Consider the following 26,186-nt stretch of genomic DNA (forward strand, 5'->3'; position numbering starts at 1 on the left):
AATGTTATTTGTTTATAATCTTTCAAAGTATTGAAATGACTTTACTCCTTCCTCCCTCCTCTCAGTTGAAAAGGCTGTTTCTTGTCTCAGCATCATATTAATGCAATGCTGTGACAGGATTTAAGAGGAAAATGCTAGCTGAGGTCTCATACACTCAAGCATTTTCAGCAGTATAAAATCTTTTGAGATACGAGGCCTTGCTAGATTTTCATGTCTTGTTTAAAGGCATGTTTTTTCTCAGGAATAGTAAGTTAGAGAACGCCTGTATTTCCAGATTTCCAAGTTATAAGATTACTTGTTTGAGCAATGGCGTTGCCTGAAGATTGACATTTGCTAGCCCAGAATCCCGCCTATGGTGGTAGGGTGCTAGAGTAATGGGATCTGTGTTTGGAAATGTTGGTCCTGAAAAGAGGGCCTGGCTACAGAAATCGGAGATGAACTTGATGTGTGTAAAGAAACTCATTACAAAGAAATACACCTTTACATAGAGTCTGACAGTGGTTTGTAACTGTTTCCTTGGTGTGTGCCAATAAGAAAAGCAAAGAGCCAGTCTTCCATGTTCTGTTTACCGTCTGCAAAGAAGATGATAAGGCTCATGATCATCTTAAACTGAGTCATAATCTTGGAGAAGGATTAGGTCCACCTTTCCTGGCCTTAAGGCTTGGGAGCCTTGTTTATGTTGGACAGCTGTTTACTCTTTGATTGCTTCTGCTCTCTATCCCTTGCTGGTGGCTTTCTCCATCATTCTCAGCTGTGGTCATCTTTACTGCATGTTTCCCCTCTGTGGATACTTTTGAAAATATGGTTACTTCATGAAAGCGAAGCTGTTAATCTCACTTCTGGCGGCATCATCTCCTGTGAGTATAGGAACTAGAACCACACAGGGCTTTGCTTCCAGATGTTCCCTGAATCTTGTGGAAAGGACCTTGGACCAGATTGTGGAAGTGAGTGAGGTCAGCCATGAGGGAAGGCCTGGGGGGCTCAGGAAACAGAGATAACTGACCTCAGATGTTAGATGCGCAACTGTGATCGTGTCTTAAGGTGACAGTTTTCTGAAAAGAAAAAATGAGTGGCTGTTTTGAATCCTTGCAGAGTGATGCCTGTTTCTAAAGCTGATATAACTTACAAAAGAGGTTGACACTTACATCACTTGCTTTTTTTTTTTTTTTTTTCAGATCAGTGGGGGGCTGATGCACTGAAACTTTGAGCCTCGTTATCAAATGGTGGTCCCTATTTCCTTAGCCACATACACAGACAAATTCCCCAACGTTTTGTTGAGAGAACACTCTCTCCCTCCTCTACCATGAGGAATGCTAGTCGCAACAAAAATAAGTCTTGCTATTGCTTTGAAAGAAGCACTTAAAACTCTGTACAGCAAAATATTTTAGACTGATGTTAAGCTCCTTGCTGTTCTGGCCTTCCCTATTGCTGCAGGAGCTTGGCCAGTATACTCTAGTGATCATGACCAATTACTGTCATCGCTAGTATCATTCACTTGGCATGTAGGAGTAGTTTAGCATGCTTCTGGGTTTTCAAGCAGTTTGGTTAAACAGAAGTGTATCTTCTCTCTCGCCACCCTTCAAAAAATCTACATACCAAAACAGCTACTTTTGCTCAACTAAGTTCCTGCCAATGCATCCACCAGTATGCTATTTCCTCCTGGTTCTGGAAAGTCTCTTTCCCTAATATCTTGTCTTTCTGAGGTTCTGCATGTTGTATAAGAGCCAACTATTTATTTTTCTGAATGTAGAAGAGTGTGTAAACTTCAGGATTTGCTTATTTGATATTACTGGCCAAGGCTGTGCACAGAATTTCACAGATTGGAGAAGGCAAGGCTATGAAGCTAATGATGATTTTCAGTTACCTGATCTACCCTAATTCCAGTCTTTGTAGATTCATGGTTAGCTGTTTTCCAAAGGATCATACGTACTGCTGAGAATTACTATGAGGCTGTCATTGTTTCTTACTTGACATACTCAGTGGGGAAAGTGGATTTCAGCAGCGATTCCTCTGTACCAAGGGAAAACTACTAGCTTTACAGCTACAGGGAAAGGACAAGGCTAGGTTAAAATCCTCAGCCCCATCTGTCTGTATAAACTTTTACCATGTTTGGGTTTATTTCATGCATCACAGGTGGTGTTACAGTGCAGATATGGCCACACCATAATTGATGGTGTGTTACTTGCTAATGTAATCGTACAATCTGTTAATCTAACAACACTTGACAGATACCACCAATTTCTTTCCCAGGCATACTGTGAGCCAGTTATCATTTATCTTATAATAAATGTATTGTTTATGGTAAGAATTCAGACTTTTAAATATTCATATCTTGCCTTTTTGCTATTATTCTGAAGAGTCTGTCTTGAAACACTGTATGCTACTTCCGTTGATAGAGCAGACCAGTCTCCAGAATTTGTCATTCATTCCTGGATTTTCAGCTTCTGGGGGGGGTTGTTGTCTTATATCTAGTGCTGGACATAATTCCGGAGTTTAGCCCTTAGGGAAGGCTCTGTCTTGACTTGGATAATTCTCAGTGCTGGACTCTTAATGGTTGTGAATTTTGTTGAAGAATTTCTCTGCAGATAAATACTGTAAACAACAAATCATTGTTTAAATCTAGTTACCCTGCAACAGCTTTAAGGAGGCTGTGCAACAATTCATCACCTAGAAGCTGCGTGTATGGAATATTAACAGTTACTGGTGGATTTACGTCAGTCTTAACACCTGCATCCTGCTGTTCTTTATTTTACCTTCATTCTCTAAAAATCCCATCTTCATTCATGATCAACCACTGTGTTTTGCTACATGAATTGTTCCAGTTAGGTTTGGCCATGGTTGTCAGCTTGCCTCCAGCTATAGTTACTCTCACCCAGTTCTCTGTGCAATAAATTTGACCTTTAAAGCCCTCTTCTAACCGCAGTTGTTGCTTCTCGTGTAACTGTTTTTGTGCTAGGCTGAGTTTTCGGCAGTATTAGAAAATTGTGCTTTTTTTTTTTTTTATGCAATGGTAACTTGCTGAAATAAGAGCACTGTTGAACAGTCTTAACATGATTCATTAAACTACTGGTCTCCTAACAGCCTAGACCTCTCTTTAAAGCCAAACACTGCTCTGGCTCTGTATTTATGCAAACATCTTTGACTGCATTACAGTTAGCACAGTCATTACTCACACAACTGCACTGAAGAAACCTTGACTATGAGATCAACTGACTTTTTCCCTTTCTAATCACGAGTTTACATAAAACTGAATCTTAACTATTTTAAACTAGCAAAGTTAATTATGGCTTCAGTCTTTCTAATGAGATGCAGAATGTTTTCCCTGCTGCAAAAGTGAGCCTTTACATGGGATAGTTGCAGCTGAAAATGATAGCAGTGTTTAGCTGCATTTTTAACTTTTGGGTTGGGTGTGGTCCCTTAAAAAAATAGTTATGAATAATGCCTGCTGGGAGCTTGCCATATTTCAATAGATTCCATATAAAACCTATTCTTTACTATTTTAAGACTCCCAAACTTTCTTCAGTTAATCTGTTTCTAGAGCCATTATTGCCCTTCAGCCCCCAGGAGCCAGAGGACACACATTTTGTATTGCTCTTTGTCCTGTTAGGAGGTACCTAGTTCAGGCTGTTCTAAGAATACACAGTTAGGAATCTGTAGGATTGGGAACAGGGGTGTTGCTAAGCTTATCGGTGGATTGACAGAGGAGATGGGGGTTGAGCAGTGCTTCTTGAGACCTCATTTATGGCGCGGGCTTAATGCTCTGCATGTGCGACAGGGAGGGGAAGAGCCATGTGAAAATCTGTTTACATGTTCTGATTCCGTGGTGAGGCACGGATACTGTGTGCTGGCACCCCGCAAACTTGTAACCCTCTTTCTGTGGTGCAGTTGGAGGGGTTTTGATTTAACACGGAATGGGCATGCTCTTTGCTCAGCAGTCAACACCCAAACCATCGGAACAGCTGGGTTTTTGCAAATGTTAGAGCTGTAGTCAAACCTCAGAGATTTCCCCTCCCTTCCCTAGGGAACCTCTGGATTCCTTTCTTTTACCCATTACTTCACACCTTCCTCTTTAAGATTCTACCTTTGCAAATGTATCTTTCCAGATGTTCTCAAGTATAAAAAGGAATTCCTTTTGTTACAGTGCAGTTGATTAGATGGATGTAGTCCATTCTCACCCTAGGGACTGAGAATCTGCTTCTGTAGTAGTACCTACAGCCTGAAGGTACATGTAAATCCACAACACCAATGTGTGGAGTGTGGGTCTGAAAGTGTCAAAATGAATCCAGGACTGTACGTATTTCTTTCTTTTTCAAAAATCTGTGTTTTTCCAAGCTATGCTGGAGATCCAGCTATGGATCTCTGTTATGTAGCAGAATTTATTTCAGGGAGGTAGAAGTTTGTTGACTGAACCTAGACTACAAAATGAACCTCAACAGAAATGGAGCTGTGGTATTTTTACTCTGCCATGTTGCATGGAAGCATATGGTCATGTTGCTCTATGTTAAAATTCCCAAACAGCACAGCACTGCCTTGTTTAATATCTTTATCGATGATCTGGATGAGGGGATTGAGTGCACCCTCAGTAAGTTTGCAGATGACACCAAGTTGGGTGGGAGTGTCGATCTGCTGGAGGGTAGGATGGCCCTGCAGAGGGACCTGGACAGGCTGGATCGATGGGCCGAGGCCAACTGGATGAGGCTTAACAAGGCCAGCTGCCGGATCCTGCACTTGGGTCACAACAACCTCATGCAATGCTACAGGCTTGGGGTAGAGTGGCTTGAAGGCTGCCTGGCTGAAAAGGACCTGGGGGTGTTGGTTGACAGCCGGCTGAACATGAGCCAGCAGTGTGCCCAGGTGGCCAAGAAGGCCAACAGCATCCTGGCTTCTATCAGGAACAGTGTGGCCAGCAGGAGCAGGGAGGTGATTGTTCCCCTGTACTCAGTGCTGGAATACTGTGTCCAGTTTTGGGCCCCTCAGTACAAGAAGGACATTGAGGTGCTGGAGCGTGTTCAGAGAAGGGCAATGAAGCTGGTGAAGGGTCTAGAGCACAGGCCTTATGAGGAGCGGCTGAGGGAACTGGGGTTGTTTAGCCTGGAGAAGAGGAGGCTGAGGGGAGACCTTATTGCTCTCCACAGCTACCTGAAAGGAGGGTGTAGTGAGGTGGGTGTTGGTCTCTTCTCCCATGTAGATAGCGATAGGACAAGAGGAAATGGGCTCAAGCTGCGCCAGGGGAGGTTTAGGTTGGATATTAGGAAAAATTTCTTCATGGAAAGGGTAGTCAAGCATTGGAACAGGCTGCCCAGAGAGGTGGTGGAGTCACCATCCCTGGAAGCGTTCAAAAAACAGGTAGATGTGGCACTCTGGGACATGGTTTAGTCTAGCCTACCCTTGATTGGTTTAGTGTGGACTTGGTAGTGTAGGTTAATGGTTGGACTGGATGATCTTAAAGATCTTTTCCAACCTAAACGATTCTATGTTGCATCCTGGTCAGAAGAGAAAACAGTGTGTCCTGTGCTAATATGCATCACTTGCTGTTTTCTTGGAAGGTGCTCAAAAGAACTGAATTTTTCAAAAGACGTCCGTACAATGGATAGTAATATAAACTACAAGGATGTAAAATGTGGGCTAATGCCATGTTGTAACACGGTGTTTAAGACAAGAGATGATATCAGTTGGGGAGAAATGGCTTTGAAAGCTTTGATGAGCCTGTGGTGGCAGATGAAAATTGGGTATCTGAGGCTTTTACGCACTCCAGCTGTTGGCTCTGCCCTTGAGATATTGATGTCTGATCTGCTTATGATTCAGCTCCTGAACTCTTTCAACTTTCAGTGTAGCGTAAGGTGAACTGAAACTGGAGCCACTTAGCTTTTAGCCCAGCCTACTGAAAGTAGCGGTGGCCCAGGAGCTGACTGAGCAGCAGTTCTGACTGTGGGAGAGTCCAGGCAGATGGCTGGGGAAGGTGGCTGTGAAAGCACGCCCAGTTTTTATCTGCTGCTACGAACTGCTTGGAGCCCTAAAATGTAACCCTCCTTTAAAAGGAAATTTTGGTCTTTGACTGATACCGCCTAACTTGCCAGGCGCCCATACTCTTGAAGCTCTTTGATGCTAGAGTTGTGCTCTAGGAAATTGTTTCCTCCCCTTGCACCCAGCTTGGGGAGAGCTGTTTTTATACTGCCTGGTTTAAAAGGAGAGAATGAGTTACAGGTGCATATTTCAACTTTTATCTTCCTTCTGAGGGGAAATCTTACTTTGAAAATAACCTGCTTTTCCTTATAGCTTCATTGTTGCTATTTTTCTTGCCCTATAAATGTTCCACAGGGCATTGTGAATTCTATTTGGCCCTTATCTCTGCAGATAGACTTAGTTTTTCTTCACTAAAACCTTTCAGTTAATGAACAAACTTGTGATGGTCAAGCAAGGTAAAATACACCATGCAGTTGTGTCCACTTGATGTCAGTTACGGAAGCCTGAATTCCTCTTGATTTTTTTCAGCTGGTAGTAATAGAAACAAATGTGACTGTTGCTGGAGCTTCTTACTTTGTGAGACATAAAAGCTTAAGTAGCACTGTTTTCAAAGTAAGACTGCTAGTAATGGGCTCTTTTGAAGCCCCTCCCTCTCTTCTGCATTTTTAAATAAAAATGAGATACAGTTCTGCTCAGGGATATTTTAGATAGCTGACAAGTTTGAATCAAATAATCTATTTCATGCTTCACTTAGAGTTTAAATGTCTTAAAATTACAAAAATAGAAAGTTAGAAAAATAATCTGCCTTTATACTTCCTCTCCCACCAAAACCCACAAAAGCGGACTGTGTTTTTTCAGTGCTGAGATACTGGGCTTCTGTAACTTCTGAGGAGGGCTGACTTGGTCTGCTGAGATTGTAAGCCTGGTAGAGGAACTGTAGACATGACTCCTAAAAGGGCAAATTAGAACAAATCACTCAAGTTCTCAGAAGGTAATATACTGGTTGGGTTGGATTTTTTCTTTTTCTTTCTTTCTCTCCCCTATCACTTCAGAGCAGTTGAGTTTATAAACAATTTATGATGTGGTAGGCATTATTATAGTTTCTGCTGAGTGAATGACCCCCATCTGTGGTGATGAGCTGTGGAAGGGGAGTTAAGTGGCAGATGTCTGGTTCATCTGTTTTGCTTTTAGAAAATCTTGTTTGTGTGTAAAAAAAGCTTTTGATGCTGAATGATCTGCTACTGAATAATAGATCTGAAAACTTTGCAAGAAAAAGCAATTGTTCGCATTTATATTTTTAAAAAATGTGAATATGGAAGAATACAGTTTCAGTACTAAATTGTTTGGTGTTTTTTTTTTTTTTTCCTTTCAGAAAACCATAGCTAAAATTGCAACATGCTTGGAACTGAGAAGTGCAGCTTTACAGGTATAGCTCTTTCCAGTGTGACTTCATATTTTTGTGATAAGTAACTGTAGAGCTTTTTAAGCTAGTTTAGTGTCTTCAGACATAGCCAAAACTTCTGAAAACAGACTGAACAAACCCTTGAACACTTGGACTTTCCAGGTTGTCAACATGATACCCCAGGTGGCTGCCTTAAAAATTTTTAAGTACTTATATGAGCATGTATTAGGGTTTGTGCAGGAATTTAACTGCAGGTTTTGTGTCTTTGGTTCTTTGCCTTTTTTTCTTCCTTCAGAACTGATAGTTTGTCTTCCTAACCTGTGTGCAAGGGTAAAAAGATCCCCGGAGTGACCCTTGCACTAATTCAGCCGCTTCACAAATAATAATAGAGCACAAGGAAGTATGTGTGTGTAGAATAAAAATGACTTTGTAGCAGTCATGAAAACTGGCAGTGCTGCAGGCAAGTGTGTGAAAATAATGATTGAGAAGCTACTCTTTGGGCTTTTTTCTGGACTGAAGGTAGATGTCATGGAAGTGAATTTCTTTTTCCCACAGCACAGTCTTATCCCCAAACCAAAAAGGAAGTGAGAGTAATATCCGGAAGAGCGGACAGGGGAGGGATGAGTCAACTGAAGCAAAGTTTGGGTTACTGGATCACCTCTTTACCAACAAAGAGTGGTGACAGGTGCATTTTGCATCAAGTTACTCACAGCAGTGCTCCCGAGTACTTCATGTTGCTGTACAAGGTGCAGCAGCTCCATTGTAGTGCCTTCAGTCGTCTGAGAGGCTGGGATACAGTCCCAATGTAGGCAGTATGCTGGAGCCGTACCAGTCTCAAGGCTGTGCAGCGTTTGAAGAATTATTTGGTTAGCTCTACCTGTCTTTCTGTCTTGATCTAACCTGGGGTGTTTGAATAACGTTGCATTTGTTCTGAGTCACTTTGATTTTGTGATGAGGGCAGACATGTTCCATTGTGGGACAGCTTCGTTGGTCAGATCACATCTCAGAGCAACAGCAGAAAATGCAGCGATGTCATAACCTGCCAAACTGAAGAGATGATGTCTTGCAAGAACAGCCTTGCTTGCTGTTGGTTCTTCAGCAGTAACTCAAGGATTTTATAACCTTTTGTGAGGGTACTAGAACTTCTCATCCACTTCACTTTGGGGCATGTTTTACTTGCTGCAGTTTTGTTATGGTTAGTTAGCAGAGATTAAAGCAGTTAGTGAGTGTGGTCATCTTTTCCCATTCTTCTAACAGTATGGGTATAGTTGCTTTACTGTCCTTGTGTAGTCTTGCAGAAGGTCCCTGTTGACACTTGGGCAAAATGAAGAAAAAAAAACATCGGGCCTTAAAGAAATGTTGAAAACTATAAGTAATCTTAAGAGATGCCAAGGGTGCAATGACACAATAGGTAAGACCTGATCCTCTGCCTAAAAGAGGATGTCCAGTGTCCATCCTCTTATTTGCACCACTTTTTTTATGCCAGCTCTGCCACTTGTCATCTCAGAATAGGCTAGTTCAGCTTGCCAAACTGTTGGTGAACTACTCAGAATAAAAAATTAAAAACTTTTCTGTTGAGTTAGTAAGTCAAATAGGCTTACTGGAGAAGCAGATGTGCTACAGCCAGATGAGGAAACTGCATCATCAGAGTTGGAGAAAGGAGAGATGGGAATCCCTCTTCCATTTGCAGTGAGCTCTTAGCTGAGTGTGTTGTCAAGCTCATCCTGTATACTGTAATTTCCGCCAGTGTTACAATGTCTTGAACTGTGAGTGCTTCTCTTAGAGCAAGACTTTGCAGTGCAGTCTTACAGCTGATCTTGCTTAAGAACAGCTTAATTGGCGAATAATTAAAACAAGTCCCTCTGCCTTAATGTTCCTGTGTGTAGCAAGTATGAAAGACCAACTAATTGCTTTAAAAATATTTATCTTGCATTAGAGCTTGGAACATGGGATAAGTTTGTTCTCAATAAATGAGAAGTAATGTACTTTCTGCCTCACCTGTGACAGTAGCCTCTGTTGGGGAGACTGGGGTTTTTTTTAGGACATAGCTCTGAAGTAACTGGGTACACTTGAACAAAGGAAGCACCTTGCATGCTTATTCTAAGAAGTGGTAGCTCTGTCTGAGGGGAAGGTGCATACTAAGTTCTAACTCTTTCTTTGTAACGTCCTAGTCCACCCAATCACAGGATGAATTTAAGCTTGAGGATCTGAAGAAGTTGGAACCAAGTAAGTAGTATCTTTGTATTTTGAGTGAGTGACATTTATCACTGAAGTGGAAAATACAACAGCAGCATGCATACTGACTGACCACAATGTGATTTGACAGTAATGCTGTTTTTACACAGTTCTTCCAAATATCTGTCACTATGTAGACAAAACCTGATGTGTATTAAGGAATGTAACATGGGTAACTTCAAAGTATAGTAGTCCTAATGTTTCAGTTAATGTGTTCATCTTTATTCTCACGTAAGTAATTCCTTGTGTGCTGCTAATTTACACAAAATAGTAATTTAACGTATCAGTAGTACAGTATATAATCAGCGGGAAAATTTACCTGCACATTTCTTATTTGAACTGAATTTCAGCACTGTGTGGTCTTCCTCCTTGCAGCATGAAATTTATTTTTTCTTCTGAAAATATTTAACTTGTGCTCATGGTAGCCAATCACCTGTCACCTACCACTGTAATGCTACCAGACTAACGAAGTTAAGAGTCAAAGTGAGGATGTGAGTCAGTCTTTGAAGGGTTTTGTGTGATGTTGTTTTTTCCCAACTGATCCTGGGTCAGTTCTTGGTATGTCAATCCAGAAATAACTTTTTCATGTAGGAAGTATCTATTTATCTGTTACATTTTCCTTCCCATAACACTGGCTGCTTTGTTCTCAAAGCACCCTTATGATCAGAGCTTCCACATCTAAGCAATATTACGCTGAATGCTACCACCTCTGCTATTCTTGGGGAACAGGAGATGTGGAAGAGCATCCTTCGTGCTGGCAAAAGCTGGTTTTATTTTGCTCCTGTCACAATTGTGTTACTAGGGGGGTTGTTGGGGATAAACATGATGGGCAGGCAGGTGTTGCCACTTCATGAATAAGCTGAGCTTCTCTGCACTTCCATTCTCTAAGTAACTGGCACAGGATCCTACAGGGAAGCTTGTCAAGAAGTAGGGCATTGAATTGAGGTTGTCTCTACCAAAACACAGAGTCCGAATGCTTTTAAACTGTTCCCTGAAAATGGAAAGTGAAGGTATGTTACAAGACTGCTAGGCCTATGAAGACCGTAAGTCAGGAAAAAGGGTTTAACCATGTGTTGGAAGTATTAGGTCTTTCTCAATCTGTGTATTGCATGTCTGGCCTCTGCATCCTCTGATTTGGGATTATTTTGTATAGATACTCCTGCTCTCTGTCCACAAAGTGTTTAAAATGTTGTAATTGTTTAATGACTGCAGATTTTGGATTCCATTGTGCAAATGCCCTGTGAGTGACTGAATGATGGAAGAGGGAGAGGAATCATGTTTTAATTGATCAAACTGTTCTACAAATCAAAGGAAGTGACTATTGAAGGGTTTAGTCAGAATTTACATTCTGACAACAGATGTAAAGCTTCCCTTGAAATGTCTCCTTTTCTTAAAAGCCAAAATTTCAGTTACTGTACAACAGTTCTGTTGCTTATCTTGCCCTCCCTCAGAGAATTGATTCTTAGCTGTCAAAAAACTGTTCAACAGTGAAGCGCGTTCAGCCCATGCTTCATACAACAAGTAACTATATTAAAACTGAGGAAGAGCATGTGGCCATCAGTTTTCAAAGACACTGAGTTATTTTCCTTGGAGGAGAACGGGTGCTTCTATGACAACAATTGAACATTGATGTTCTTAATGCTGCTGTCTGACTTGGATTGTTCTGGCCTCTTTCTCTCTGAATTGTGCCTTTGTTTTGTGGTTTTTAAGTATATCTTGAATAGAGTAAATCTTAATCAGGCCAACAGGAGCCATTTCATAAAATACACCATGAAGTGTTTTAGTTTGTGTGTTGTCAATTTTCTCTTGCATTCCACCAGAAAAAGCTAAAAAAATCTGGGCTGGCAATGCAAATAAGCAATTCCTTTGTTAGGTCGAGCCATTCTGTTAGGATGGAATGAAAACAGCTATTCACACAATTTGGCTTGTTTTAATTAATTTTGTACTTGAAGCCGTCAAAATGGCTGAGAAATTTGGTTTAGGTGTTGTTGTAACAACCAAGGCCCTTAGATTTAACCTTTTTTTTTTTTTTTTGGTTGGTTGGTTTTTTTCCTCCTTGTGTTGTCAAGCTCTAACTTTTCCTACTTAAGCTTGCATTTCACGCTGCTTGGAAAGTGAAGCAGTTGGCTAGTTTTGTTTGTTTATAGGATTTGTCACTGAATCTTTTGTGTTAGAATAATGCTACAGGAGGGTCTGTACATACAAATAGTTCTTTTGAGACTAGACTGTGTGAAATCATTGCTAACACACTGGATCTCACAAATCCTTTTCCTGTGAAAGCTTATACCGGTGTTACAATACTCATTACAAATGGATAGGCTGGGATATCCCATGTGCCTGTGTTCGTGTGTAATAATTCTAGCCACTAATTGACTAGTTTAAAATTCAGTGTATATGCATGATAAAAGAAGTAGATACTGGGTTGTACTGGAGAGCCTGATATCTGAATTATTTTGGGTTGCCTATTTAAAAAAAAAAAAAATCAGTATAGGTATCATAGGCTGTCACTAAAAATCCACATGGACAGTGGTCTTTACCAAGTCAGTGTGTACTGGTCCTACTGCTCATGTTAACTTCTTTTGAAATCTTTCAAGAGGGAGCCAGCTGCTGATAAAATCAATGTGGTTTTGTCCAGTGTCACGAAAGAGAAGGCAGCTTCTGCACGAGAGCCTGCAGAACAGTATTTTAAAAAGATTTCTGTTGGAAAAGCAACATAAATGCAGGCCACGGTGCTGGGATCTGCCTATTCGTTACACACACGGAGAACTTTCTGTGAATCGTGTTCTCAGCAGCAGCATCACAGAGGGGAAGTGCTCTTTCTCCCAGAGGCGATGTGTGTTTTTAAAAACAAAACAAAAACCAAGAACGTGCAAACCAACCTCTTAAAGCTTGGGTGTCTCATGCAGTATTGCAAGGGAGATTCCTGTTCATTGTAACCTATCGTTTTTTTCTGTGATCTGGTTATTTTTATTTAAATCCACTGAAACTTGCACTTGTGATAGGTGCAAAGAGGATTTTTTTTTTCCTCGAAGGATGATTGTTGCATTGCTGTTTCATCGGTTTGCTTTTTCTTGGTGACTTTGAGTAAGTATTTCACCAGGCTGAGTGCTGTGGATCCACTTCTTATCCCGATGATGTTGACAGGAGCACTTCAGTAAATTGCCATATTACAACTTTGCAAAATTAGTTGCTGTTGGTGATGAGGCGGAGTTAAAGGCCTTTTAAAAACTCGATTCACCGCTTGCTTCTGCAAAAGGCAAGAGACTCTGGATGGTGTTTCCAAGAAGCGTTTCTCAGCTAAACCTGCAGCATCACCTTGGTGCCCAGACCGCAGGGTGTCTGACAGCCGCGTGCTCCCGTGGGCAGCTGCAGGCCCGGTGCCCGCGCCCCTGTGCGCGGCTGCGGCTCTGCGGCAGGAGGGGGTGTGCTCAGCCCTGCCTCCAGGCAGCAACAAGATTTTAGGCGCTGTAAAAAAAACTGTTTGCCTTTTTCCTGCGCTCGTATCGGTGGAGGGTTTTGTGCCCTCTAGTGATGGCCGAGGTGAATTACTAGAAGGTTTTTTTTTTTCAGGGGATGTTCAGTCGTGTAGCAAGAGGAACTGGTTACTGGGAAGAGAGAGGAATCTAGTGCTTACCAGCCTTCGGAAGGTGGCAGGAGGACTAGTATAATTTCTGTTGCTTCTGTATAACATGCCTATGATCTGTAAGACATCTTGCTTTAAGATTTTTCTGCCTGGGGCAGTTTCACTTTCTGTCTCTGGTATGATGTAGCTCTCTAAGAGCTGGGGAATTCTGAGAGTGATAAAAATCCCCTTCTTTTCCTGAACCTCAGCTGTGCTGGAAGATGACTGTCTGCTATTAATCGGCTGCTTTTCTGTTGGGAAGTGGCTGTGATTCTTTGCCACCATGTTGAGATCTGTTACTGATCCCTTGCAGCAGAAGTCTTGGGGGGGGGGGGGGGGGGGGAGACTTGGCATCAGTTTTGTCTGTCACATCTCTGACTGAAGGCAACTTAAAGCTTTCTGTGTATTTATGTATTGTGTCCAGGTGGAATCAGGCAGTACCTAACCTCTCAGGTGGTGGTACAGAAATCAGAAAAAAAAAAAAAAAAATCAGAATGAGCAAAGACTGGATTGACTTTTTGGGTTCTTTATAGTTTCCCTGCGGGATTCTTTTATTCATTGTAGCATTCAGATGGTGTCTGGTAAGTTAATGATGGAGCCCACGCTGAGTGATGTGAATATGAAGACAGACAGGGAAGCTCTCCTACACTGAAGGCTGAATTGTAGCGTGCAGAGGCAGAGGGGCCTGGCGGTGGTTCCTTAAATATAACTGGTATTTAAGTACCTCTGGGTATTTGTGTACTCCTAACACTGTTTTAAAACAGTTTTGTTCTCATTCAGTAGTCCTAAGGGGAGACTTCTAAAATGTGCACTGAGAGGGCTTATTGCAAAGTGAGACTCAGTGAGAGGACTCAGTTTTTCTACCTCCTTTCCCCCTACCCAGTCTGGGATACTCATTGTCTGGTAGGAGGGTGCCTCTCCCTGCAGGCATTCTCTTGAAAATTTTTAGGCCCTTAAGCATTTCATGATGGCTAATTTTTTTCACATGCTTTTGGAAATTTTGCTTTTACTCATCAATGCTTTTGGAATAACAGCTAAAGTTGCGATTGCTAAAACTTGAGTAAGTTTCCAATACAAATGGCAAAGCCATTCTCTGCCGAATGCTAGAGAGTTTAGTCGGTGTCCCTGGGGCTTGATGCTCAGATGTTGCACTGTACCTCTTCTGAATTTTGCCAATCTGACCAGACATCTGAGGGCAGAAAAAAAGAAAAAACAAACAAACAAACCACCGCCACCACCAACAAAAAACCCCATAATACATTCATGAAGAAGTAGGAAATCTCAACTAAGCTGTTTATTACCAGCATGCTTGGACTCCCACGGCGGCTGTCTGAATGTGCAGCCTACATGTGTGCTTAAGTGTGGTGGTCCTGGAGACCTCGATCTGTTTGGAGTTGTTGCCAGTAACAGCACCACCCTCTTTTCAATAACCACCGAAGATGGCTACCATTACCCCGGGGGACTGTAGCTGTTTCTCATGATGCTTTTGGTTACTGCCATGTTTATCTTCCCTGCCTGTGTAAATGTGGTGGTGATTATGTACCAGAATTGCAGTTAGCCTGTCTGAAGGTTATAGTGATATAGCTCTGATCAGGACTGTACTGGTGTTTAAAATGTGAGAGAAAATTTTTTTTGCCATGATCTGATTTTTTATATCATTATTTGCATGTGTGAAGATGTTACGAGAATGGACATAGCTGTGCAAAGTAGTGGAATTAATGCTTGTTTATGGATATGGATTCTTCCCCCCCCCCCCCCCTTTCTGTCTGCAGTCTTAAAGAATATCCTCACTTACAATAAGGAGTTTCCCTTTGATGTTCAGCCTGTCCCACTCAGGTAAGAGAGAACTAGGTCACTTCATGTACAAATATGTATCCGAAAGGGAGCATAGCCTGGGACCTGGTGTACAACCGAGACACTAGAATTTCTAGAGCCGCCTACCTGCTGCGTTGCTTTGGGTAAACTGGTTAAAAAAACCCTTTTGAATTCTGATTTTCTAGGTACCACTAAAAATGAAGCCCATGCTTTTAGTAAAATCAGTAGTTGGTAGGCCCCTACATCTCTCTGTATTGTCTCTTGGTTTTAGACTATCTGCTTTCTATGTGAGCTGAGCTACTGCAACCTCTGTCAGGGTCTGCAGATACAGTTAGTAGCTAATCAGAAGCATGAAATGGCGCTTAAGCATGTTGCCCCTGCTCTATGCTCAGATGCTGACTTGTGAGTTGAAAGTCAGATGATGAAGGGTCTTTGGTCTCATTCTTCTTTTGCATATTTTACAGGAAGATTTTAGCACCTGGAGAAGAGGAACACTTGGAGTTTGAGGAGGATGATGAGGAAGGAGGAGCTGGAGCAGGGTCTCCAGACTCTTTTCCTGCTAGAGTTCCAGGTAGGGGCACTAGCCTTGCCATGTCAGCCTATGTAGCATGTGTAAGTTCTGTCTCTGAGAAGCCCCTTTCTCCACCTGTCATTTGAAAAGTTTGGGTGAGGAGCAACAGGCTAATGTAAGCTCTAATGCTGTGTTGGAGAACCACAAAGGTGGCCGGTGGATATTTTTTTTTCCCTCAGCAAACAATATCTTATTGCAAAACAGTTGTATGGATAACCTGTGAGGGTGGTACCATCTACCTCAAATAATTAGCCTTTATTCCTTGTTCAAACTCAGTATTTTCATTCCATACACTTTATTAACTGTGCTATGTGACGTGTTTCAAACGCATTCAACTGTAAATTGTGGCAATGTTTCTCCTGCAAGGAGCACTACATCCTGCTAGAGCTATGAAAGTTGTTGCTGGTTATGTTTCTGTTGCATCATCTGGTGAGGCAATGGCTTAGCTAAACCCAAGCTCAGAGAATAAAGAGCTTTGGTTTTGATAGCTTAAGTCCTTGTCCATGTGAAAGTACTTGTAGAACTGGATATACTTACAGATTCTAGAGAAGGTCTTCCTGTAACTTCAGCTTTTGACAATTTACCAGGTAAAGGAGCAGGATGTTCCAACAGAGGTTCTTTTGGTTCCTGGTGTAGTTCTTTGCAGAAGAAACAAGTTTCTAGTTTCAGAGCAGGTTGGCAAACTTCGTATTTCAGGAAGGAGATAATAAGTAGGGAAACTAGCACTGGAATTATGGTTGAAAGAGATGGGGTGTTGCATTACTTATGCCTGGAGAAAACATGTCTCTGTCCTTAGATTTGAGCTGGTGCATGCTACTGAATATGATCCCTGCAGGCTATACTGATGTATGTATGCACAGTCTGCAGTTGTTTATGCTAAGCTCAGAAATAGGCTATAATATATTGTGATATTTTATTGCTGACATTTACTATCTTGATCCCTGTTATTCACCATGATAAATACATTTATGAAGATGTGTTCTGTCTGTCCAAAGTACAGCAGAGAGATCTTGAGTAGCTCTTGGTGTGGTGGTGAGTCAATAAGGCTGTGACCATTACCATAGTGCCAACAGTTAGAGCTGTACACATACAGTGGACATAGAAACTGTGTATGTGCTTAAGAAAGAATCTAAGTTGATGATAGACAGATTGAGTTTACAGTTAAATTGCTTTCAAAGTAGGGTAGCCAAATCAGGAAGAGGAGAGGTTTGGGGCGTATCCTTTCCTACGGAATTATTTCTTAGTAAACCCATGCTTTTAAGAGGAGTTGCTCTCACCTCCTGAACTTAGTGATATTGTACATCATCATCTACTTAATAAACTGCATATCTGACTTTTCTGAATTTTTTTGCATTGAGGTAAACTTCCCTATAGCTGCAATAATCTAAACCCGTAAGATGGTTTTGTGCTACTTGAACACAGATCTTGTTTCCCTGTTGAATGTAAATTAGCATGGTGCTTCTTACCTGATTGGAGGTTGGTCTGGTGCTCTTTCTCTGGGTGATGAAGCTTAAACAAAAGCAGTTTGCAGCCTTCTGAGGTGAGCCTTATAAGTAAAGTGGACTTTCCATATCGAATTGATAGAACTGTGTTGCACTCTTTGCTTCTATATGCCTTTAATCCATAGTGCACAACTGTATTGTCTAACTGACCATGGTCTTGTCTTCTACATGCATGGCTTCATCGTTATCACATTGCACCATTCATCTAACCCAGGAGCCAATGAAGGTATGATAACTTTTTAGTATATACAGTTATTTCTTTGATCATGTTCATGTAGCTGTGATGTTCTTCATTCAGCTCTTAGTTTCAAACCCTCAAAATACAATCTTTGGTAACAATCATAGTACTAGGCATCTATGTATTGATCTTCATTTGCCTTCAGTACCAGGAAAAGGGAAGTGACGCACCTTACATAGCTCTCTAGAAGTCCTGCTGTGCTAATAAAGACATTCTGACTTGCAGTGTAGCCAAAGTGTAGCTAGATTTTTCTGTAGTGGAATACACACTTGATGGGGAAACCTTACACAAAGAGTACTTATGTAGTTAGACATTAGTTCTGTGCTGTATGGAGCTGAACTGACCAATGGCTTGCTGCCTCTAACAGCAAAGGTTTCCTGCCTTTCTCCTGGTTATATACTTCTTTATTCCAGTGCTGTGCTGGCAATGGGTTCTTCTGTGAACCATTTCCATTTGTGAATCCAGCAGGAGGCTTGTCACTTTTTCCCCTTTCTCTGAATCGGGGTTTGGGAATGGAGAGACCAAACGCCTGTGTCTTGGTGGCAGTGAGCTGTTGGGTTGGCTCACCTTTGTATATCTGAAATGCACTTGCAGGAGGACACTTCTTTCATTTGTAGATGCTCCCTCCCCCCTCTGGCAATGATGCCCTGTGGTTGTGTCTGAAATGGCTGGCAGTTTTCTCGTGAAAAGCCTCAGTGTGAGCCTGCTGAAGGCTAACAGGCCCAAGCCACAGTGGCAGACTGGCAGTGCGATGCCCAGCCCTAGTGAAGTTATACCATAGAGAGGTTACTGTCAGCTGGTGGCTCCCGTGTGAAAAGGCTACAGAGGCTTCAGCAAAAGGCCTGCTTGGGTGGTTGTGGCTTGTGTGAGACAGGTTACAGTCAGCTGCTTTAGTCCATTGCTGGCTTGGCTGTTCTTCCTGCTGAGGCAGAAAGGAAACCATCTTCCTTGCAGACCATCTGTCCTACTGTTCTCTTACCTGCTGGAAGGGGGCTTGACTTTTCTGTTCATTGCAGCTCTGCAATTTCACACATTCCGGAAAGCATTTTTCAAGAAGAGAATATTTTTTCTTAAGCCACTAGTTTTATACTAAGTGCCAGTCTGATGCATCTTTCAGATTTTTTTTTTCTTTTGGTCCGGTATCCCATCAGTTAGTCCCTTTGAGTGATGGATAGGAAAACTGAAAGTTACAGTTGTTCTTGGCTCTTGGGGGCATGCTGCTTTTAGGAGACAACTGAAAGATGGCAGAGCAAAGTTTTGTGCCAAAGAGAAGATAAGTTCGTTTCTACATTCATTTAGATTGAAATAAGAACTCTGTCTTTGAACATCAGTTCAAGAGAGAGAGCAAGAATAACTAAAGTGTGTATGCTGCTTTGCAGAAATGGGTGCTCTCTAATAAGTTTGCTTTTTAACATTTCTCATACTATGGTCAGAAGCCTGTCCCATTACTTCAGAACGGTGGGTCGAATTCTGCTGTGATATGTTGTGAAGTGCCTGCAGATGCAGTACCTTGGAGGTCATGAGTCTGTTAGCAGCCCAGACAGGAAATACAGAAATGTACTGCATCATAGATGTGGATTCAAGTCTTGCTGACGATCCTGAAAGAGGGACTGGGTGTGGGAGTGCTCATGAAATCTTGCTGAAGCTGTGGGTCTGTAGTTCTAAGAGCAGAACACATGGTCTCTTCTTGCAAAGCCAGTCTCTCTCTAAGAGGACAAAACCTCCTTGGTTCTCCAGCTCCTCAAGCAGATCAAGAGGAAAAAAAGTATCAAGGAAAACCCATATTGGACTTGCCAAAGGAAACTATTACTTTGTTTAGATCTCAAGCCTTGGGATAACATTTTTTTTTAATTAGAAATTAAATCAAACTTGCTCATGAGTCTAAGCATTTTCTGCCTTGGTGCTTATTCATCTAATACTGGGGAGAGGCTTGAAGCCTGCCAGTTTTTGCTAAAACCAGCATGAAGAAAGCTACTCCATTGTTGATGACAGAATCTCGTGGCTTTTAGTAAGTTTGAACAGTTTGGATTTCTTGCCAGCTGCACTGTCTTACTTGGCACTGCGAGGATTCAGCTACACTGAACACAAAGTTTTGATGTTAAATGTTCTTGATGCAGAGCTGGGAACTCCTTCCTTAAGGCAGAAGGAAACTTGGGGGATGCAAACACTGGGTGGTTGGTTTTCTGGTTGTTTTTTTTTTTTTTGTTTGGTGGTTTGTGTGGGGTTTTTCCTTTTGGTATCTCCTTCCTTTAACTAGAGACCAGTAGAACTTAGATAATTAAGAATCTCTCTTCTGGTTCCCCTGTGTCCAGTGGGATTTGCAACAATGCCATTTTTCTCCTTATTTTCCCAGCCTAAATGTTCAACATGAAGCCAAGTCATGTTCAATGGGGTGGGACTCCTGATTAAGTGTCTGAACTTCCTGCAACTGCAGATTGAATCCAGCCTCCCAAATTTAATCCTTGAAAATGATATAAATTCAGTTCCATGCATGAGTTATTCTGCATGAGAGCAAGAAAGAACACTTTAAACGAAGCCCCTCTTTGTTCTTATGACATTAGTTTTTTACGAATTCATTTGACTTGAGGCAGTCCTGGGGTTTTTTGGTGTGGGCTTTGAAATCTGTCAAATAATGCTGCGTGCACACAGACTTTCCCATAGTGTTGTGTACTATTGGGATATGAATCCTTGGGCTTTGAACCCCCTATGGAGAACAGCATCTTCCATAAGAGATGATGGGGTAAGCAAGGGCTCTGCTGTAAGGTGACACAAAGGGTTAATAATATGCTTTACTCTTTCCAGGTACTTTATTACCCAGATTGCCATCTGAACCCGGGATGACGTTACTCACCATCAACATAGAGAAAATTGGTCTGAAAGATGCTGGGCAGTGCATTGATCCTTACATCACAGTCAGTGTGAAGGGTAATGATTTCCGTTCCTGGCTCCTCATTTCTAGTTTGGAGAGAGTGCGTTTTCTGAAAGTTGTATTGATTTTTCAACCTGCTGGGAAAAATATGTGTTGGTACTTGCATTTTCTATTGTGGAAAATAGGGTGGAAAAATTCTGTGTTTGAGAGATACTGGAAGGTGAATCACTGCAGGAGACATGCTTACCTCTGCACTCCGGGGTGCCTTCCCCATGCTGGGAGCTGAGTATCAGTGTCTTGGCAGGCTGTACTTCTCTATTCCAGCTTCTTCAGATGACTCTGAAGTACAGATCTGTTTGGACTGCTTGTACTCACCAACACATATTGGTCTCTGGGCATTCTGGAGACGGTGAACCGCAACCCACTGGTTCCTTTCTTTCTCTGTCATTAAACTAATTTTTTAGTAAAACAAAGATCATCTTACTGAAGTTTAAGGTTTAGAGGAATGGGTATGAAGCTGGGAAGCAAAGCTTGCAAGTGAAATAAAATATAAAATATGTTTTAGCCTTGGCAGTGAAATATTTTGGCCAAGGCCTGGTGGGCCCACAGCCCCCGCTGCTCTGAGAGGTTCTGTGAATCTGGAAGAACCACTCTCTGTGTCAGTCCAGGATAGGCAACATTAGGATTTCTCACTGTTTCAGATGACAACATGGTTGATGGCTTTTGCTTGAGGTTGAGATTTTTGGTATTCAGACTCTTTCTAGTGGGAGCATCCACCTCTTCCCCATATTGCATTTCTTAGCAGGAAGCCCCTGTAGTCAGAATTGCCTACCCTTAACCTGCCCTGCTTGACTTCTGCTTATCTTTACAATCTTTTGAGGTGTATGATTTTTTTTTTAATCATACAAACATTTGTAGCTGAGCCAACAGCCTCCAGTTATTTTCAGTTGTGATAGTGACCTTCTATGTGTCCTCTTTAGATGTGCTGTTGGATACCAAACATAGGGATAAAACACTTGCTAGGTGTGTGATCAGGTGCTTCCTCCACCAGACAAGTTCTTTGGCAGAAGTAAAGGTCACCATATTGAATGTCTCTGAATCCCAGTGATGCTCTCAAATGTTACCTGCCAAAATAGATAGAAAGCTTCATCTAATCCTGCTTCCTGTGATGATTTTTCAATGGTGAAACCTTCCCCTTCTCTCTGGACCTTTGAGGAGTTCACCTGGTTGGGGTGGAAGCTGGCGCATGATTCTCACCTTCCCCTGCTGATACATCTGTCTTTCCGTGTTTTCAGTCTTCGAAACGTGCAGTATTTATTTGTTCATGGCGTTGCCTTACGTTTGCAGCATTATTTTTAGACTGTGTAACTATTCTTTGGGCTCCATTTCTCTAGTCACTTGTGGCTCTTCCTTTGCCTCTGGTATGCCGGAAAGCTGAGGGACGGGTGACTTCAGTGGTGGGGCTAGCTGGATGGATGTGGGTTTAATCAAATTTAATTCTTTCATGCTGAGTTTCTCTTGGCCAGCAGGAAAATACCAGCCCTAACGGGGTTCTAATGTTGGATCCTGGAACTTACCAGAACTTGCAAAGCAAACATTTGTTGTTCCTTCCCACTGAAGTGTTTGTCTTTCTTAACTTATTACATATTGTTAAAACTGTTGCTTGCCTTCAGACCTAGCTCTCGTTTCCTTTCTGGAGCTAAGGGAAGACCATACATTGCTAGGCTTGCTTTCCCAACAAGTCTTTCTATTAACATGTGGCGCTCTATTTGCAAGCTCCTATAAATGGTGTCTGCCAAGTGATGATGTAGAAAATAGGATCAAAAAGTGTATGTGTGTGGGCAGGCTATTGTATAGTCTGCTAATGGTGACTTTTTGTACTTTATTTCTCAAGATTTTTGGTGAGGAAAAGTAACTCTGAAAAGTAATTTTGTCCCTGTTAAGAGTCTCAAGATGCTTAGTAGTTGTTTTCCTTGGTTCTATACCAGGCTGCTCTTCCGCAGGTTTGGAGAGAGGTTTGTTCCTGATGCAACATCAGTGGTCCCAGCCCACTCCCTGGATGAAGTGCATCAGTGGTGCCCCAGGGCCCCATCCCTGTACCCCAGGCACAATGCGTGCGCTATGTGCTTGTACTCTTGGCCACATTGTTAGCAACTTTACTCCACCTGAAGGAAAGGGATCGCTAATGAGAGGAGAAAGAGGACAAATGTACTCGCGTAAACAGCGGAGGCTTGGTGAGAAACAATGTTGTTTGTGGTAGCTCGTGCCTGAGCAGCACAACTAATGGCTGGTGCTGACAGCTGGAGGTCCAACCTGTGGCCCCACCGTGGCTCTGCCTGTGGAAGAAACGAGGAATAATGCATGTTGAGTGTAGGCAGGAAAGCAAGGCTTATACAGCTTGTATAAGCTGTGCACTGCAGAGGGGAGTCTTTGGTGTGTATCCCTTTCTGCTGGTTCAGCTGGCAGTTCTGAAGCCCTGCGGGAGTCCTGCTTGCAGAGGGAGTGGAGTCCTTTGGTGGCAGTGGAAAGGAGCGTGCTTTTAAAAATAAGAGAGGGATATTTCCAAACTTTCACCTTAAATATTGTCAGAACTTTACCTGCTTTCGTGTTGCAATCAAAAAGAAAATTCACTGGCTGTGAAGGGACATGATCTCCCCTTTTTTAAGTTTAGGGGAAAAATCCAGGTGTGCATTAGGTTTTTGTGAAAGTATTAGGAGTGATTCATAAACCTCGTAAAGCAGGACCTTAATGTCTGAGAAGCTTCTGCCATTCTCGTGCTGTTTCTTTCCTGCAGATTTGAATGGGATAGATCTGACTCCTGTGCAAGATACTCCTGTGGCTTTGAGGAAGGAGGACACATATGTCCATTTTAATGTGGACATCGAGATTCAGAAACACGTTGAAAAACTAACAAAAGGTACGTAGTATCAGAGACCTGAAACAGGGCCCAGGAGCTTTGAAAGTGTAGACGCTAGGCTGCTCCTGATCTAATAAACAGGCCGTGCCTGAGCAGCTGCTGCAGGGCTCAAGATCCAGACAAGGATAAAAATAGACCTTTGCATCCTGTCTCTTTCCAATCGGTCACTGTGATGACTTGCAGACAAGGGAGGAATGAAGAGGTAAAAATGCAGCAGTCTGCTCTGCTACACAGGTATTGAGCTGCTTCATGACCTTCTTAGTCATTGGGCAAACTGTTACCTGGATATGAATAATTGAGTGAGGAGTACAAGCTCTTGTGAGCGTGATGAGCATGGTAAGAACACGGTATAGCTTTTGAGTAAATAACAGAAGTGTTAAAGATAATTCCATCCAGCATACATAGAGCATCTTAATGGCAAATAAGTTTTCAGATAACTGTTGGCCATAATTGCTAACTTTTCTATTTTTCCACTCTAGGTGCAGCTATTTTCTTTGAATTCAAACACTACAAGCCTAAGAAAAGGTTTACTAGCACCAAGTGCTTTGCTTTCATGGAGATGGATGAAATTAAACCTGGGGCAATTGTTATAGAACTGTAAGTGACTTGCAATTATAGATGCCAATGGCAGAGGAAATGAACTAGACTTCAGTTACAATGTGTGGCTTGTTGCATCAAGGAAGATTTCTTGGACTCATTAGACTGACTTCCATAAGAAATATTCCATTTTTAATAAAGAAGGGGAGATAAAATGCTTTTAGGCAAATAAAATGGCTAGAGACTCTGCTTAAAAACCAGATTCTTTCCAAATAAAATGCTGGTGTTTGTAACTAAATTTTGTATGAAGTTAACAAATTGGGAAATTTTAATTTTGACCTTAGCTTGAGTGTCAGATCAGCTATATTTAAAAAAAATATATTTCAACTCCCACAGTCTTCTGGTGCAGATCTTCTGTAAAGGAAAACTGATTTGAGACCTGGGATACTGATTTGCAGTTGAATTTTATGAACATTTCAAAGCGTTATTGGGTGGTTGGGTTTTTTTCCCCTGCTCTACGTAGACAAAGAAATAGATTAGCCAGTTACGCTGCAGTGGTTATGATGTGCATCCTACCCTTACTGTGTGGCTGAAGGTCTGAGTGAGGTATTTTTCAGGAAGAGGGTGAACCTTGCAATTCTGTGCATCTCTAGGAAGAGTGTGTAGTCTATGCTAGCTGGAGTACTTCTGAAGTACAGAGATACTGAGTACTGAAGTAGGAGATACTGCATTTCCTACAGTCCAGAGTATTATATCATGAATACCCCTTACGAAAAGCTCATGTTCATTTAAAAATGGAAATCTTTGTTTTGTTAAAATAAGAACCCAGAGAAGATACTGGTTTGAGTTTCTTCCTGTAAATCTATTCATTATTGCTGCTTCCAGTAAGTCTTGTCAGATGTATTTAAAAGATTACGGTAATAAGATCTGCACAGGATGAGCTTTCTAGTATGCTTTCATCTTCCTACGCAGCCATTAGCACTTGGATTAACTTACTCTCTTGTGGTTACAGGTACAAAAAACCCACTGACTTTAAAAGGAAGAAATTGCAACTGTTGACCAAGAAACCACTGTACCTTCACCTCCATCAAACATTGCACAAGGAATGACCCTAGTTGTGAGACTTCTGTGAACTGAACCACAAGTCATGGTAGCTGTGTGTAGTAGCCTTAGCCTTCGAGGGGCAGGAAAACGACTGTATTCATGCCAGTAGGTCAGACGGGACCATCACACACTGCACAGCACTACTTCAGGGTCAGAGGCAAGCCTACCATTCAACTGCAAGTCGTCTTCAGTACTTTCCAGATACAGGTTTTTCTGAGAGCCCTGAAATATGTTGACTGCTTTTCCTAATTTTGCTGTTCATCACTTTATCTTAACCGTTACTATCCTTTTGCCTCAAACTCCACCCAAGGATGGAGACTGCCCCTTTGCCAAACCTGTAGCAATAAAGATGTGGCAGGCCTACTAACCTGTTTACACTTGCTGTGCTATTGTAGTTCCTCTCATCTGCATTTCGGAGTCCTCTGTAGCGGGCTGGGTGGCAGAAGACCGGGAGAAGGACGAGGTGGGGCGGGAAGGAGCTTGAGGTACTGCAAGTGATTTAAAGTGAGAGAGAGGAGGATGCTGGGTCAAGTGGGGTGGCCACAGAAGAGCTCCGCAGTCAGCTGTTCTGCTTTGGTCGGGCCAGGAGGAGGACAACTGCAGATGAGAACACTGAACTATGATTTTAACAGCCTTGCCTGATCCACTTGTACTGAGTTTTGGATACAATGCATGCTACAATCCTTTAGATCACCATTACTCCCCGATAGAGCTCATTTTCCTGTATCTTGTCACAGGGTGATTTGCAAAGGTGGGTGGGGGCTGGAGAGAGGCTTTCTCCCAGGGCTTCATCCTCGTGGCGGTGGGTGTTTCACCAGTTCAGTGACAGCAGGACAGGCCCCTCGGTGTTCAAGTGTCAATTTTCCAGAGCTTTTAGTAAAGTAGATCTGGCTAGCAGGTTGACCCACCTTTTATGTGAAACTGCTGTTCTTACGGAAACTTATTGTATGCAGTTTTCTGCATATTTTGTGCAAGTCTGGAAACTTACTCTAAAAATTACCTTTTTATGTAAGTAGATAGGATTATCATTTATTTTCTATATTTTTGATTTGGTGTGTAATAAGCTGCAGGACATTGGCTTATTTTATGACACACTTGCATTTACCTTTTGACCTAATAAAGGGACAGAAGTAGAACCCAGTCAAATCTTTCATATATTTGCGTGGATATTTAATATAATACTTTAAGGTTTGATATACTTCTTGCATATCTAACTAGTGCCTAAATACTCTGCTATGCTAACAAAACACCCAGCTCCCAAAATATTATCAATATTAGATTTATTTTAAACAGTCTGGGTGCAGATGTATCACCAATTCCTCTTTTCTGTCATGTAACCCCAAGATGTTGTTACACTATGCTTTAATGGGAAGGATGTTACTTCTTCTCATGATATTTGTTTGTCTACAG

General features: G+C 42.0%; 1 protein-coding gene across 2 annotated transcripts in view; it reads left to right on the forward strand.

Annotated features, from left to right (window-relative positions):
- The window catches only part of AIDA (axin interactor, dorsalization associated), a 29,453-nt gene extending 4,310 nt beyond the window's left edge, over positions 1-25,143 (forward strand). Inside the window, exons 3-11 of one of the 2 annotated variants that reach the window (XM_075707307.1) lie at positions 7,337-7,390; positions 9,538-9,592; positions 14,996-15,059; positions 15,503-15,609; positions 17,326-17,337; positions 20,152-20,274; positions 23,013-23,135; positions 23,615-23,732; positions 24,685-25,143. In XM_075707307.1, coding sequence (XP_075563422.1) covers positions 7,337-7,390; positions 9,538-9,592; positions 14,996-15,059; positions 15,503-15,609; positions 17,326-17,337; positions 20,152-20,274; positions 23,013-23,135; positions 23,615-23,732; positions 24,685-24,781 — 753 coding nt within the window. In that variant the 3' untranslated portion in view covers positions 24,782-25,143. The remainder of the gene's footprint in view (positions 1-7,336; positions 7,391-9,537; positions 9,593-14,995; positions 15,060-15,502; positions 15,610-17,325; positions 17,338-20,151; positions 20,275-23,012; positions 23,136-23,614; positions 23,733-24,684) is intronic. The other variant, XM_075707308.1, reaches the window with a different exon arrangement.
- Positions 25,144-26,186: the final 1,043 nt, after the last annotated feature.

This window comes from Pelecanus crispus, chromosome 3, assembly GCF_030463565.1.
Source record: "Pelecanus crispus isolate bPelCri1 chromosome 3, bPelCri1.pri, whole genome shotgun sequence".
Taxonomy (NCBI): Eukaryota; Metazoa; Chordata; class Aves; order Pelecaniformes; family Pelecanidae; genus Pelecanus; species Pelecanus crispus.